At 35.1% G+C, this 15,649-nt stretch overlaps 1 protein-coding gene across 7 annotated transcripts in view; it reads right to left on the bottom strand.

Moving 5' to 3' along the window:
* The window catches only part of Mark1 (microtubule affinity regulating kinase 1), a 128,120-nt gene that overhangs the window by 43,336 nt on the left and 69,135 nt on the right, over positions 1-15,649 (bottom strand). The window contains exon 4 of one of the 7 annotated variants that reach the window (XM_078022852.1): positions 2,897-3,935. The exons of the other annotated variants lie outside the window; for them this stretch is intronic. Within the exon in view, the coding sequence (XP_077878978.1) occupies positions 3,915-3,935 (21 nt within the window). The 3' untranslated portion in view covers positions 2,897-3,914. Of the gene's footprint in view, positions 1-2,896; positions 3,936-15,649 lie in introns of those variants that run through there. 7 annotated transcript variants of the gene reach the window in all.

Here is a 15,649-nt window from a genome sequence, read left to right as displayed (position 1 = left end):
CTGTGTCAGAATAAAATCTAAATTCGGTACTTCCAGAGGTGACATTTGTCCAAAGATATATAATGGCTAAAAAAGAAAATGAAAAGATGCTCTGCATTGTTAATCATTAGGAAATCACAAATCAAATCTGCAAGGCAATATAACCTCACACCTATTAGGATGACTAATACAAAAAAAAAAAAAACAAAACAAAAATGCAAACAAAACACACTCCAAGAAAATAATAAGTGTAGGATGTGGTTAAAATGGGACCATTGTATATTGCGGATGGGAATGTTAAATGATGAAGCTTCTGTGAATCAATTAGATCAATACAGTATTATAAAAAACAATATTCTTAAAATAATTAACAGAATTACCATATGATTTAGCACTTCTAGGTATATACCGTATACTCAAAATAATTGAAATTGAGGACTCTACAAATATTTGTACACCAATGTCCACAGCAGCATTATTCACTTTAGCTAAAATGTGGAAGCAACTCAGAATTTGTCAACAGATAAACAGATAAACAAAATGCAGTATATACATATAATGGAATATTATTCAGCTTTAAAAAAGAAGGAAACTCTGACACATACCACAACATGGATTGAACCTTGAGGAAACTGCTAAGTGTAATACTCCAATCACAAAAGGACAAGTACTGTACAACTATATTCATAAAAGGATCTAAAGCAGAGTAGATGAATTCATAAAAATAGAAGGTAGAATAAGGTTGCAAAGGGCTGGGAGGATGTGAGAGTGACGGTTGCTGTTTAGTAAGTACAGAGTTTGGGAATATGAAAATAGTTCTCGAGATGGATCGTATTGGCTGCACAATGTGAATATACTTAACGCCACCGAACTGTACACTTAAAAATGGATAAAATAGTGAATTGTATTCACATTTTATAATGATCTGAAAAGAAGTAAATATAAGGTACAAAACACACCAATAAAATTTCATTCCAATGGAAAAGCCTAATTAATACTTAAGACTTACCTGCTACAAACAGCTTGCCCTAGCTATCCTCAATAATTCCTACACGAGATCTAGGAAGTTTCTAAGTCTGTAAGTGTATATATTCATGTAAGTAAACTTTTATGAAGACCATAATACTTAATAATTAAAATCTTCACAACGGTAAATAGAATACAAAGACAAGTTAATTCACATTCAAGACAACCCCTCTCTATAACTGTGAAATATGTTCTTGGTTTGTGTTTGGGACAAAGCACTCAACTTAACCTCTTGATGGTTTTCAGTACACTTGAGATATCCTCCCCAGCTCTGAAACTATTTTCCTAACCATCTGCCTTCCTCTTATCTTATTGACTGCTCAGTCTTCCACTAGATCCTCTCCCTGCTCTTCAGCCTTTAACACAAGGACTCCTAAGTGTTCAGTTCTTAGCCCCCTTATCTTCCCACTCTATGTGCTCTTCCTGGATGCTTTCATAGCTTCAAATATCAGCAATTTGATGCCAACTCCTATATTTATATTCCTCATCCAGAACATTTTTTTTAATCTCAAAAGTTCATACCCACATTATGTACTCTATATTTTCACTTGATTCTCTCACAGGAATTTAAGCCCAATATTTGATTTCTCTCAAATTGGTAGTTTACCAATGCCATTAGATCAAAATCCATAATTGTGAACAACCAAGCCCTGAAAATCAAGATCCCATTTCCCTCTCCAGCCTCATCTCATGAAACTCTTGCTCTCAGAAGAATTGCACTCCAGCCATCCAGCATTTTCCCCTCAGTTCTCTGTACTCATTCGGTCCTTCCCTGATACTCAGGGCCTTACAAAATCAGCCTCTGACTGGAATGAATGTTCTTCTCCCTATTTGTTTTTTGGGACATAAAATATTTCAAATCTTTTGAAAAGTACAAAAATCAATTAGAACCTCAAAATTTATCACCAAGATTAAACAAATGATGTATGTGCATTATGTTATAGCTTTATCTTTTTTATTTAAGAATTATGAATTTTGGTTACTATTTTAATAAGGTATTATTAATACATTAACCATTACAGTCAGAACTAGAGACTCCCCCACCGCTTTCTCTCCCTTTTCATCCTAAGCATTACCCTAAGGTACATACCATTGTACATATTTCATACTTTTTCTATACGTAGCAATGTTCAATTTCTGTGCTTTAGACTTTAGATAAATGGAATCATATTGAATATATCTTTCTAAACTTATCCTTCTTTTGACATCCTGCTTTGAGAATTATCCCTATATTTAGATATAGAACTGGCTCATCTATCTTACTTGCTGTGTTCTATTGCATTATTTCAAGACACTATCATTTATACACTGTGCTTCCTACCGAGGGAAGCACAGTGTATAAATGATGCTTAATTTACTTCCACTTTTCACTACTGCAAACACTGCTATAATGAACATTTCTGAATGCTTCCCTAAGGTATACCTAGAAATAATTGTTTGATAGCGGGGTATACACATCAAATTTTGTTAGGTCTTGCCAAATTACTAGCTCCAGCCTCTGCCCCATTCTTCATCTGAAGGCCTAGTATTGAAGAAATATCAGTGACAATCAGTGCCTAGACTACCTTTGGGGCCTCATAGTCCTAATGACTTCTTGGAGCTCCAAGTCACTCATGATTTTGCTGACTGGAACCTGTAACAAAGGGAGGCAGCTTCACACCCAAGAAGAGCCCCTTGATGTTTTGGACTCTTCATCTCCCAAACAGGGATAACAGGTTTTGAAAAGTGAATATTACCTTTTCCTGGGCTCTTGTTGAAACTGAATACCTGTCCACAGAGGGACAGCCACATTCACTGACCAAATTGTCTTATTCAGACATGTGAATCAGGAAAAGGCAAGAAAGGTAACACCAGAAGTTGTTTTACATACACACACACACACACACACACATTAATTTTTTAAAATTTTAAGTTGACAGCAAATTGAGCAGAAAGTACAAAGTTTTTATATTCCCTTGCCCTTCCTAAACACATACAGCCTCATCTCCAACCCCATCAAAATCCCAAACCAGCGTGGTATATTTATTTTAATCAATGAACCTGTACTTAACAAACCATTATCACTAAAAGACCATACTTTATATATTAGGGTTCATTCTTGTGTTGTACATTCTGTGAGTCTGGACAAAAGTATAACATGTAATATTCCTCTATACCGAAATACTCTGCACTTTACCTATTTACCCTCAGACCTTAGTACCCACTAGTCATTTTACTGTTCCCATAGTTTTGCCTTTCCACAATGTCATATTCTTAGAATAATATGTTATGTAGCCTTTTCAGATTCACTCAATAATAGTCATTTCAGGTTCCTCTATGTCTTCTCAAGGATTGATAGTTCATTTCCTTTCAATGCCAAACAATACTTCACTATTTAACTGTACCACATATTATTTATCCATTCACCCATTGAAAGACAGCTTGGTTGCTTCCAAGTTTTGTCAATTATGAAGAAAGCTGATATCAACATCTGTGTGCAGCTGTCTGTGTAGACCTATGCTTCCACCTCCTTGGTAAATACTGAAGAGGGCAACTGCAGATCACAGAATAAAAGTACATTTAGTCTGATAAGAAACTGCCAAGTTTCTTATCCACCATGGCTGTACCATTTTGCATTCCCACCAGCAATGTGAGAGTTCCGGTTGCTCCACATCTTTATCAGCATTTGGTGTTGTCAGTGTTTTGAATTTTCACCATTCTAACAGGTATGTATTGGTATTTCATCATTGTTTTAATTTTCATTTCCCTGATGACATTGAGGTAAAGCATCTTTCCAATTTATTTGCCATTTGTATAGTTTCTTCAATAAAGATTTGTTCAGATCATTTCTCCATGTTTCAATAAACAAATTATGCTGTTTGTTTTCATAAGTTTTTTCAAACCAGTTTTTGAGGAAGCTGTTCCAATCCTCAATAACACCAGATGCAGGCCTGTGGACAATGAGGAACATGGAATATACATCAGGTTGATTCATTTGTAACATAAGAGAATGGGTCTTTACTCTGGGCAGTCCTGGAGGCCCTGGGCAGAAGGAGCTAGAAATTACATACTCTCACTTCTTCCCTGGGGGTCTCAGGGAGGTTAGGACCTTGGTCTGAGTAGTGTGCCCTCAGGTCAGAAGGAAAGACTATGCCTGGAATATGGGTGAATATTCAGAATGAAGCATGGAAGGAACATTCCATACTAAAACAAAGGAGATGCTACTCCTGTCTGTTCCCAGGACTGACCACAGGGGTAAAGCTCTGTAGGGTCTCCTCTGTTCTTTGTGGGGAGCTCCTCATAATGTACTCAGGGTTCTTACCTGGGCTTCTGACCTCACCTGAGCCTCTTTTCTCTGCAACCTGATCCCCCAACCCCAAACTAAAGCTCATCTCTTCGATGGGCACCTCATCAAGGACTGAAAGCAAAGGGAGAACTCCATGGGTTACATTTTCAGGGGCTCTAGACTTCTGGTTTCAACCTTTTTTCTCCCCTTCTTAACATGTAACTATAAAATCAAAACTCATAAATCTAATGATCCTATGTTTTAATGTAACCACAAAATATTTTTTAAAAAACAAAATATTATGATACCCTCTTATTTTGTGATAATTTTCATGAAATCATTTTATAAGCACTGAGTAATAGAGTCTGCCATTTAAACATTTAAAAATCATTTTTAAGAAAAATACTTAATCGTAACCAAGTTAATTTAAAAAAAAAACACAGGACGGTATCTTTTAAAAATATTAATTAACCCCACCTAACCTGCATCCCACATACATTACAAATGCAAACAGTCTTAATTCAAATCAGCAGCAAAAGCAGTCAGTAGAAGGCAAGAAATAATTAAAATTAATGAAATTGAAACAAAGGAATAATTGAAAAAATGGACAAAACAAAAAGTTGTTTCTTTGAAAAAATAAATAAAATTGACAGACCCTTAGCCATGCTAACAAAGAGAAGGAAAGAGAAAACTCAAATTACCAGCATACATGATGAAAAAGGTAATATCATAACAGACACCGTAATACTACAGAAATACAGAAGATAACTAGAAATTATTTTGAAATCTTATACTCCAATAAAATAGTAGACATTGAAGGCACTGACAACTTAGTCATACGATTTGTCCAGATTGAATCAAGAAGATATACACAATTTAAACAGACCAAAATTTTGGCTTTCTTATAGTCATACATATAGTCTTCTTAAAGGTGGTAAATGTTACTAATGTGAATAGTATTTTAAGTTTCATTTATATTCATCCTTATTATCACTCTTTATGTATTTCTAAAAGAACAATCCCTGGTGTCAGTCTTGCTCTTCTAGACTTTTATGCAAATGAATTACTACCTCTGCTTTCTTAATTTATTCTTTCTTTCTTATTAAAATGTATCTGCTAAGTTGTAGAAAATAACTACAAAATATAACTAACAAGTGCTTGAGTGGAGAGGAAGTTTTTATAATTGGTCTCCACTGAACCAGTCTGTCAGTTCTCTTGCTCTAGAGTCCCATGCAAAACACAAGTGACAGCACTGAATCCAAAATGTGCACAGCTAGTTGTACTCCCTGCACCAGTACACTTTCTATGAATGAGCAGTATGCTTACCAAAGGTTGTTTATGTCCCAAACATGTTTGCCACTGCAAATAGGTGATCTGGCTAAAGTATTAGCTTTCTATCATCACACCCTAGCAACTTATAACAACACACATCACCTCAGTTTCTATAGCTTAGTACTCCAGACATGGTCTCACTGAGTCTCTGCTTATTACGGGGCTGCAATTAAAGCATTGTCTGGAAGTTTGACTAGAAAAGAATCTATGTTCCAGCTACTGTAGTTTGCAAAATCCATCTCCTTTTAGCTGCAGGACTGCAGACCCTGGCTTCTCTCTGGCTCTCAGCTAAAGAGCACCCTTACCTCTCCTTGTCAAGTGGGTTTCTCCAACATGGCCATTTACTTTTTCAAACCAGCAAGGATAAGTGCTAAAGTGTGTCTGCTAGCAAGACAGACTTATTAATATAATGTAATCTTGGGAGTGAAACCTATTACCTTTTCCCTATTTACCAGTTAGAACCAAGTCACAGGCCATACCCTAATCAAGGGAAGGAATCATCCCATCAGAAGGTGAGGATCACTGGGGATTGCCTTAGAGTCTGCCCAACACGATTAAACTTTACATAAACCAGTGAATTACAGGTTTGTTGTTTAATGCAACAAACCAAATGAGATACTTTGCAAATACTGAATAAAAGCTGCTAACAAAATTGCTGTTCAACTAGGTGTGGGTGAATTAAATGTAAAAGATTAAAATAAAATCTGCGATTGTGCTCTCAGACTGCTTCCTGAATGTCATTAAATAACTCTCCTTTCATGAATTCAAGTAGAACAAATAGAGCAAAACTGGAAATAATACCAAATGGATTGTGAATTTCTGAGTGTGATTTGCACTAGATAAACAAAGTAGAATTCCAGTTTGCAGACTCAAAATGAAAAGAAAAAATGCCTTGACTTATGTTGGTCAATAAAGGTACACTTAGGTGTTCAATTAAAAGATTGTATCCTTTTAAATAACTCCTCACTTTTAGCCCAGGAAACAGGGCTCTTACCCTACTCTTCAACTGGCATAGGCATTTCCTATATACTGGGAAGGGTGACCCAAGGAGCTGCAGCATGAGTAAGCTATACCAGTTCCTTGACTTTAACTTCTTTTCTGTCTTTCGAAAGCACATCAAATTATAGAACCGTGAGGACAGTATTGCTATATGGATGACACTAGTTAATTTATTAAATTACTGGCAAATTTAGCAGTTTTCTAGCAGTAAAGTGGCTATGACATATCTCAAAACTAACTGAAACATACTAATGTCTCCTGGTAGCTTCATGTTTGAACATAATTTACCTAAAAGAATAGATTAACCATATATCCTTTAGGCATTATTCCCTAAGTAATGTTATTTTATTTCATTGCTTTATAAGATGGGCTTTTAAGCAACACTGAGTTCATGAATTTAGTCCCTGACTGGTACCCAGAATGTATTCATTCCATTTTATCCTGGGGACAGGATTAAGATTATCTTGTGAAAATTAAGGCATATAATATAATTAGCACCTACTCATAAATCCACTCTACTTCCACTGGGAGATGAGGCATGGGGAATAGTTATAGGCAGGGCCAATGTTCTCATCAGATATTTTTTATTCTAGTTAAAACAATAATACACATTCATGGGGATCCCTACATCTCAAATATGTCTTAAATATATTATTCTAGACTTAGTTTCCTCTTCTTTATCAGTTTTTGAAAAAGAATGAGAAAAAAAATGTAACAAGAACATGAAGGTGTGTATGGGTTGGGAGTGTGTTGGCTAAAAATGACAGGCAGTTGTGCAAAGAGGAAGAGTGGTTGCTTTTGAAAGGATGTGGATATTTTATATGGCATACTGATTAAGGATAATGAAATGCCAGAATCCTGCCCCATCAATCATCCCTCAACCACTTCTATCCAAGAAAATGAATTATCAGTTAGATTTGGATCACTGCTTTGTACTGTGTACCTCCAAAATTTCCGTTATAACCCTAACCCCCAGTGTCACATGACTGTTCTTACAGATAGGGTCTCTCAGAAGATAATCAAGTTTAAGTGAGGTCATACAGGTTGTGCCTTAATCCAATATGACTGCTGTACTTAAAGAGGACACCAGGGAGAAGCCAGCACAGAAAAAAGGCCATATGAGGCCACAATGAGAAGATGGAAATTTTACCCCAAGGAGAAAGCCCTCCATAGAAATCAACACTCCCAATGCTCTCATCTTGGGCTTCCAGCCTCCAGGACAGTGAAAAAAATTCTGTCTTATAAGCCATCCAGTTTGTGGTATTGGGTTACGGAAGCCCCAGCAAACAAATACATTAACCCCCTCAAATCTAGAGGATTCCAACCAACTGAACTGTGGCCCATCATTTTAGCAAAGGTCTCAAATGTCTCAATCTCCATGACACCCTTTAAATCCTGCCTAAATCTCTATTTTCCAGTTGTCTCCAAAGAAGAAAGAAATTGAAGCTAACATCAGAGTCTTCTGCATGAACTGTGAGTGTTAGAAGGAGCAGGGAGAATGAGGAAAGTGAGCCACATATGCACCAGTGATCTTGTAATCCACAGTGGGTCCTCTCCAGCAAGGGTACCAATCTTATCAACGTTTGTCTTTTCTTAGAAAGTAGAGAGTGTTGAGGGGAGAGGAAGAGCTGAATCTTTAGACCCTTGTTAGAAGTTTACCCTGAAATGTAGACTTGTTTTAATTAAGACAATTATTCTATGTATCATATGTTCTGGGTACAAGTAAGGAAAGCAGAAGTGCCTACAAGTGTAAATTAATCACACACTAGTATTTGAGCTTCTGAGTCTAATTTTTAGTTCTATTTTTTTCATTTTCAAACTGTGATGTGATGTTTCTAGAATACATAAATTTAGCAAGAGAGCTCCAAGTCCACTAGTTTCAAACTTATTGTTTTAGGTTTGCTGTGAGCCAGAAATTTCGGGCAAAACTTGTTGAAATTACATGTAAAATCAGAGAAATAAATGTTGAGTGAGGGCTTGAGATGGGTCTTCTGTGACTAAAAGGCGAGGACTTTACTATTTAGATATGACAATAGTTATTTTAGTTGTTCATTATTGCTTCCGTCTTGGTTCTTGGCTTTGTTCCACATAACTGAAATTAGTAAATAATCTTCAACTTTATGGAAGATATTTACTTTTCAATTCAGTCCTTCCTGGTTAGGGCTGAGGATAGGATTGGCTAAACACAATGAGTGTAATTATGCCTTGATGATGAGTATTTCCCTTTTCTCCTTCCAATCTCTTACATTCCTTCTGCCCATTACTCTTTTTTAATAGTGGGAAAATCTATTACATTTAGAACTAGTCAACGGGACATGTCATTCCAGTTGCATGCAAAGCATCACAAGAGGAGCCAGTCAAATACACATCAACTTCTCTGCAGCAGACCTGCTGGCTGTGTGGTCTTTTTCCTCATCCATGTCATAGGACTCCTTCACAGATTGCTTGATCTTGAGGCAGGTGGAGGGTGAAGCTGCAGCTGTGGGAAACTTGACAAAGGTTATTCTGCCTGGGAGATCTCTTCCAGGCTGGTTTAAACAGTAAACTGAGGAGGGTGACATGCAGATCTTCTTGTCCCTTTCAGCACAGCCTTCTTGGCCTTTTGTCTATTTTGCTCTGATTTGAGTGTTAGGAACTCAAATCACTACAGTATTCTTTGCCTTCACTACAATATTTGTACAATATTTGTAAACATCCCATCTGTATCTCTAACAGCAGTTTATCAGTCCATTAATGTGAAGTGCAGGCACTGCTTTAACACCCTGCAGGAGACAGTTCCAAGAGACTGCCAGATCCTTGGCTATACTCTCAGAAGTACCATTCACTGAAGGAATATATTTGTGATTTGCCCACATTAACAGAACACTGTAAATCAAACTTTCTTTAATTTTTAGAATCACCATGTCACTCCTTTTTTAGCTTTCAGACATTTTATTTTACTAGGATATCAAACATCAAAACTATTGCTAGTAGTACTCTAAAAATTTAAGCTAACTTAAGCCAAATATAGTGGTATACACTTAAGAGTCTTAGTTACTTGGGAAGTTCAGATGGAAGGATTGCCTGAGTCCATGAGTTTCAGACCAGACCAGGGACACAGGGAGACCTCATATCCAAAAATAAAAAGAAAGAAAGAAAAAATTAATCTAATTTCTTAGTTATTCCCATGAAATAGTAGCACAGAGAAAGAGACCTGAATATAATTAAATATATATTTGATTATTTCTAGTTAAAATATAAAATGATTAGTCAGCATTACTTCCAATCCTAAACTATAAAACTTTTCAATTTTTCACTGCAAAGCAAAAGAAGGAAATACTCTTTAAATGATAGACTATGTCAGTTTCTCAAAGTTTTTATCTTCACAGATAGATTATGAGAATCTTATTCTTATAAACTGGTAGCAATTTTACATTATTTGAGTCTCTCAAATGGCCTTGTACCACTTGGAGTACAAGACCATGTTCAGTAAATGCTAACTGTTTGAGATATGAAATTAAATAACTTCATCATTATTCAAAGTACATGAATGAAGTCATGAATTGGTATCAACATACTTTAGATACAACCAGAGATATGAAAAATTGTGCTGTATATGTGTAATAAGAATTGTAATGCATTGCGCTGTCATTTATTTTAAAAAAATTAATAAAAAAAGAAAGAAGGCATTAAGTTTACAAATACATTAAATTTAAAAGTATGGTCATCTCATAAGAAATTATGAAAATTAAAACTAAAATTAAAATTAAAACTAGATGTAATTCACATCCATAAGGCTAGCAAAAAATTATAAAATATGGAAATATAGTATTGGCAAGAACGTCAAGTAATAGTAAATCTCATACAATGCTGGGAGAAGTAGGTAGCAGTGCAACCACCTGGAGCAATTTGACATTACCTAGTAAAGATGAGGATATGTATGCCCTTCAACCTAGCACTTGGAGAGATATAGTCCTCTACACTTCTGCACAAAAAAAGATATAAACCATAATGATCATTTCAGTATTGCCTGTAGCAGCAAAAACAGAAAGTTAACTAACTAGAAGCATAAAATGGAAACACAAACACAAAAATCTATGATATAAAGACAGGAAAACAGACTATATAACTAACATGAATATACTATAAGACAATGTTCAATGAAGGAAAACACGTTACAGAAGAATAGGAAGTTTAAAAATAAATAATATATAGAAATTTATGTACAAACACATGTAAAATATTTTTGAAAACTCTGAATGGGAATAAGAAAGACTCAGTTCAGAATAGTAGTTGCTTCTAGGTAGGAAGATACAAAAATGAGACCAATGCACTGAATACAGGGTCTCAAATATAACTGTGATGTATTATTGATATTTTTTAAAAAGTTGAGAAAAAAGATTTTAGTATGATAGATAAATATCACAAAAAAGCCATTTTCTTTAATGGAAAAGATATTTAGCTTAAACTACAAGAAAGTTTGTACTTATAATTATTACCTTTTTTCATCTTCTTTTATTTTACCTTTTGTTTCTATGAAACTTAAAAAAAAAAGTCCCAAACCACAATCACAGATGACTGGGGAAAAGATTAGATTATAGGCCAGAAACCCTCAGAGATATTCAAATTGTATCCAACCTTACAGAGATATTCTTCCCTTAAGATTATGTATAGTTGTCAAATCCTAGGTGGCTAACCTCATCCCACTCAAAAATAGAAAGATTGGAAGTGTTAATTTGAGAAAGACTAGCAAATAGTATACTCTTTGGATATGCTTATTGTGGAGGGTATTTTTCACATGTGGATGCAGAACTGTATATTACACATGCCCAATAATATGTTATTGAAAACTTTCTCCAATAACTAAAGAGAGCAAATGAGTTTTAGACATCAGATATTTAGTCAGCGAACTGCTTGAAACAGCTTGATTCTTTACAGCAAATCTTGTTATCTTTTCCTCAACATTTAAACTATTTATATATTAGATTTATATTAATATTATATTATTATCACTTTCTTTTTAAAAACTTGTTAGAATGTTATTTCTCTCAAAACCTATCTTATTTCAAAGTAAAAGACACACTTCCCATCAATTCTTCACATTGTATTCTAAAGAATAACTCTTAGCTATGATTTTATGATAATCCTTATTTTTCAGTATTTTCTTTAAAACCAGATCAAGATCAGAGGCATGTTACTATCCACTCTTCATAGAAAATAAAGCAATGAGTGGCTGGACATTAGGTATAATCTTATTTACTCACATGACAGTATCATTTTTGCAGAATGAAAGAAGAAAATGAAAAGAAAACCTCCATAGGTACCTCATCATTTCTGATTCAAAACAACTTTTCAGTCTACAACTCTGCAAATCTAAGTATCACTTAGGTTTCCACTGACCTACATAAGCATTGGTCAAGATTTTTCATTCCACACATGTGACAAGAACTATGGAAAAAAGAACTCGTAGGTGGTGTTGCTCAGCTATAAAATGAAATATACTTTTTTTTTTAAGAGAACTTAAAGCATGGATACATGAGGAGAACTGATAGTTCAACATATGTCCAACAGAGACATCTGTTAAGGAACAGCACCAAAGAGCTTCTGCTGCTTTTGCCTTGATCAAAATATTTTCCAATAATTTTGTGATCTGGTTTTATAAACCTAGTTTCTTGGTAATCTGCTAAGAAATGTTAAAATTCTCAATATTTCTTCTGTAATTCTGTTCTTTTCTCTATCTTTAGTGACCAAATTCTTCAACATAAAAGAGATTGTTTTGCAGTTCTGGAAAATATAACTAGATTATCAGAAAGGTTTCTTGGCATTATCTGAAAATGCACAGAAGTTCAACTGGCTTAGGCCACCAGACACTAGCAATAAATGGATTTTTTAATTAAGATGTCAATTACTGAATTTTTTTACAATTTCATAAGTAGGAGTACTTCCGCAAAATCACTATCCTACCACTGTGAATTACATCATTTATAACTTTAATGCAGCTGTCCTCTGTTACTTAACAATGTAATTCTAAGTTGTAACAGTCTTGTCTTTATTTTCATTATAGGTTTTACCACCCAGGAATCACTTCTGAACCACTGGGCCATTTTTGTGAGGATGGAATATTATGTAACAAAGTAAAACCACAGCCTGGCTCAGTAGCCCACAACTGTAATCCCAGTCATTTGGGAGGCTGAGACAGGAGGATCTTGAGTTCAAAGCCAGGCTTGGCAAAAGTGAGATGCTAAGAACTCAGTGAGACCCTGTCTCTAAATAAAAAATACAAAATAGGGCTGGGGATGTGGCTCAGTGGTTGAGTGCACTTGAGTGTAATCCCTAGTACCACATAACACACACACACACACAAAAGTAAAACCACAGAAAATATAAATTAATAAACAATACACAATGCCAGGCTGGGGATGTGACTCAGTGGTTAAGTGGGTTCAATATCTTGTACCAAAATTAATTAATTAAAATAAACAATACACAAGAGAAAAAAATGTTAGCAGAGATGAACTGCATGCTAGTGACTCTGAACTAAGCCAGGTTAACACACACTTTGCCATCTGTGCATAAACTAACATGTCCACATTTCAAAAGTAGTGGAATTTATGAGAAAATTATGATTATACATTTGAAATTTATTAACTATGAACAAAACCATTTTACTGTGTTAGTTTTCCTTCAACGTTACTACATTGCTTAAAAGAACCCCAGGGATCACTAGTACGGGTTCTGGGTCATTCTCAAAAAAACACAAATACATGAGGTGGGACTCATACTTTGAAGAGGAAGTTATAATATCTATCTCAAACACTTTTTAAACTTTGAAAACTCATCAAATTGGATCCCATTAATTTAATATACATGACACAAATAATGACCATATTAATGAATAATGTTGAAGACAATTAACAATTCCAAAGACCAAACTGTTTTTAAGAACTTTAGATTTTAGAAGTTTTAAACTTATGACACCTCAAATTTAGATTCTCTTCCTCCCCACCCCCTAGTACTGGAGACTGTACCCAGGACCTCATGTATGAGGTGCTCTATTGCTGAGCTACATCTCCAGTCCAAATCTAGATTCATTTATCTATTATTGATGTTGGCAAAGGCAGGCAATAGTCCTTATAAATATATTATGCATGAAGAGGATGAAAGAGGGGATAGCTAAGTTCAGATAGAACCAGAACAAGAGTTAACAAAATACTTGTGAAGGTGTGATTAAAATGAATTCTTAAGTATCTTTTTTTTTTTTTTTGAGAGAGAGGGGAGAGAGAGAGAGAGAAAGAGAGAATTTTTTTTTTAAAAATATTTATTTCTTAGTTCTCGGCGGACACAACATTCTTGTTGGTATGTGGTGCTGAGGATCGAACCCGGGCCGCACGCATGCCAGACGAGCGCGCTACCGCCTGAGCCACATTCCCAGCCCCCTTAAGTATCTTCTTATCTGCCTTTTAGTATGCATACCTGACATGGAGGCATATTTTACTATTTTTTTCTTTACCAAGAGAACTTACCTGACAATGTTAGGGAAAACAAATGAATTGCCCTTCATTCCATTATTTAATTTTTAGATATGACCAACTGGGAGATGTTACTGAGCAGACAGGTAAGGCCAAATGAATGTTCTTTAATGATGAGAACTAATCAAACCTTGATCTGTTTTTCTCCTCAAAACTTAATAGAAAGCAACTATATGAACATAAATGCAACTGTTTAAAAACAACAATGTATACTGGTTATAATTAGTGAATCTCAATTGTTCTTTTGCTATTATTTTCACAGGCTAAGGAAAACAAAATTATATCATGCCTGAATGGACATGACGAATGCATGATTATGCATGTATGGAAATAGCGCAGTGAATTCCATTAATATGTGCAATTAATATGTGCTAGCGATTATAATAAAAAATCCCATCATTCTTTACATGCTTGTTTTAAAAAAGCAACACTTATCAGCAAAGATTAGCAGAAATTATTTAATTTCAGAAATTATTTAACATCAACAAGGAAATCTTTTAGTTAAATAAAAGCAGATAAATAAAGCAACATTCAGCTTCATGTTCAAATGTTTCAACAACTAAAACTGTGCTTTAAAGCGTTCTCTGCAACCCCTTGTTAAAGACAGAGTGGGAGATCACATTATTATGTATCCCAGCTAGAAGTTCTAAATGTCACTAAAAATCACTCAGTTTGCCAAAGTAATCCATGGCTTAATCCAGGAAAAAAAACAAAACTTAGGTGGGCTACAGAGAGAACACCTGGGTACTGTTAGTAGTCTGTGTGTTTCAAATGGGTGAACAAAATTCTGTCCCACTGTGGCTTCAGCCCAGTAAAAGATAACACCTTTGGGTAATGCATCAGCCTAGAAGGATGCCTTTGTCACTCACACAAATGCCTCATTAGCTGAAAGACTGGTAATGTAGAAGAGATTTTCTCCCAGAAGAAATCCATAATAATTATCTCACATTCACTGCAAAAGAAGAATCCAGGAAACTTTTCATGTTCTCACTGAGCAGAAATATCAGTGCTATGAAAAGTTATATTGGTTGTCAAATTTAAAAGGAATCTCAGGAAAGTACAGAGACAGTTCTCTAAAGGGACATAAAAATATACTTGAGTTATCTGGCACTAAGCCAAATGGGAAGGAAGTTTTGATATCACAAATCTGTATTTTAAAATGTAGTGTTAGAATCATAGCAGATGTAGTTAAACATGCCATACTAAAACTTTCTTTTATTTATTTATTTATCTGTCTATCTACCTGTCTATTTATCTATTTATTTATTTATTTTTGGTATCAGAGATCAAACCCAGGGGCACTTAACTGAGTTCCATCCCCCACCCTTTTTATTTTTTATTTTGAAAGAGGATCTCACTAGGAGCTTAGAGCCTCACTAAGTTGCTGAGGCTGGCTCTGAATTTTCAATCCTCCTGCCTCAGTCTCCCAAACTGCTGGGATTATAGGTACACCACTGTACCTGGCATAAAAATTCCTTCTCTCTGTTCTGGGACTCCAAAAGTCTTATCACATTTGCTTATGTGACTATGATCCTACTCT

The sequence above is a fragment of the Ictidomys tridecemlineatus genome, chromosome 10, assembly GCF_052094955.1.
Source record: "Ictidomys tridecemlineatus isolate mIctTri1 chromosome 10, mIctTri1.hap1, whole genome shotgun sequence".
Classification (NCBI taxonomy): Eukaryota; Metazoa; Chordata; class Mammalia; order Rodentia; family Sciuridae; genus Ictidomys; species Ictidomys tridecemlineatus.
Note: the sequence above shows the minus strand (reverse complement) of the source record. Positions and strands in the feature narration are given on the sequence as shown.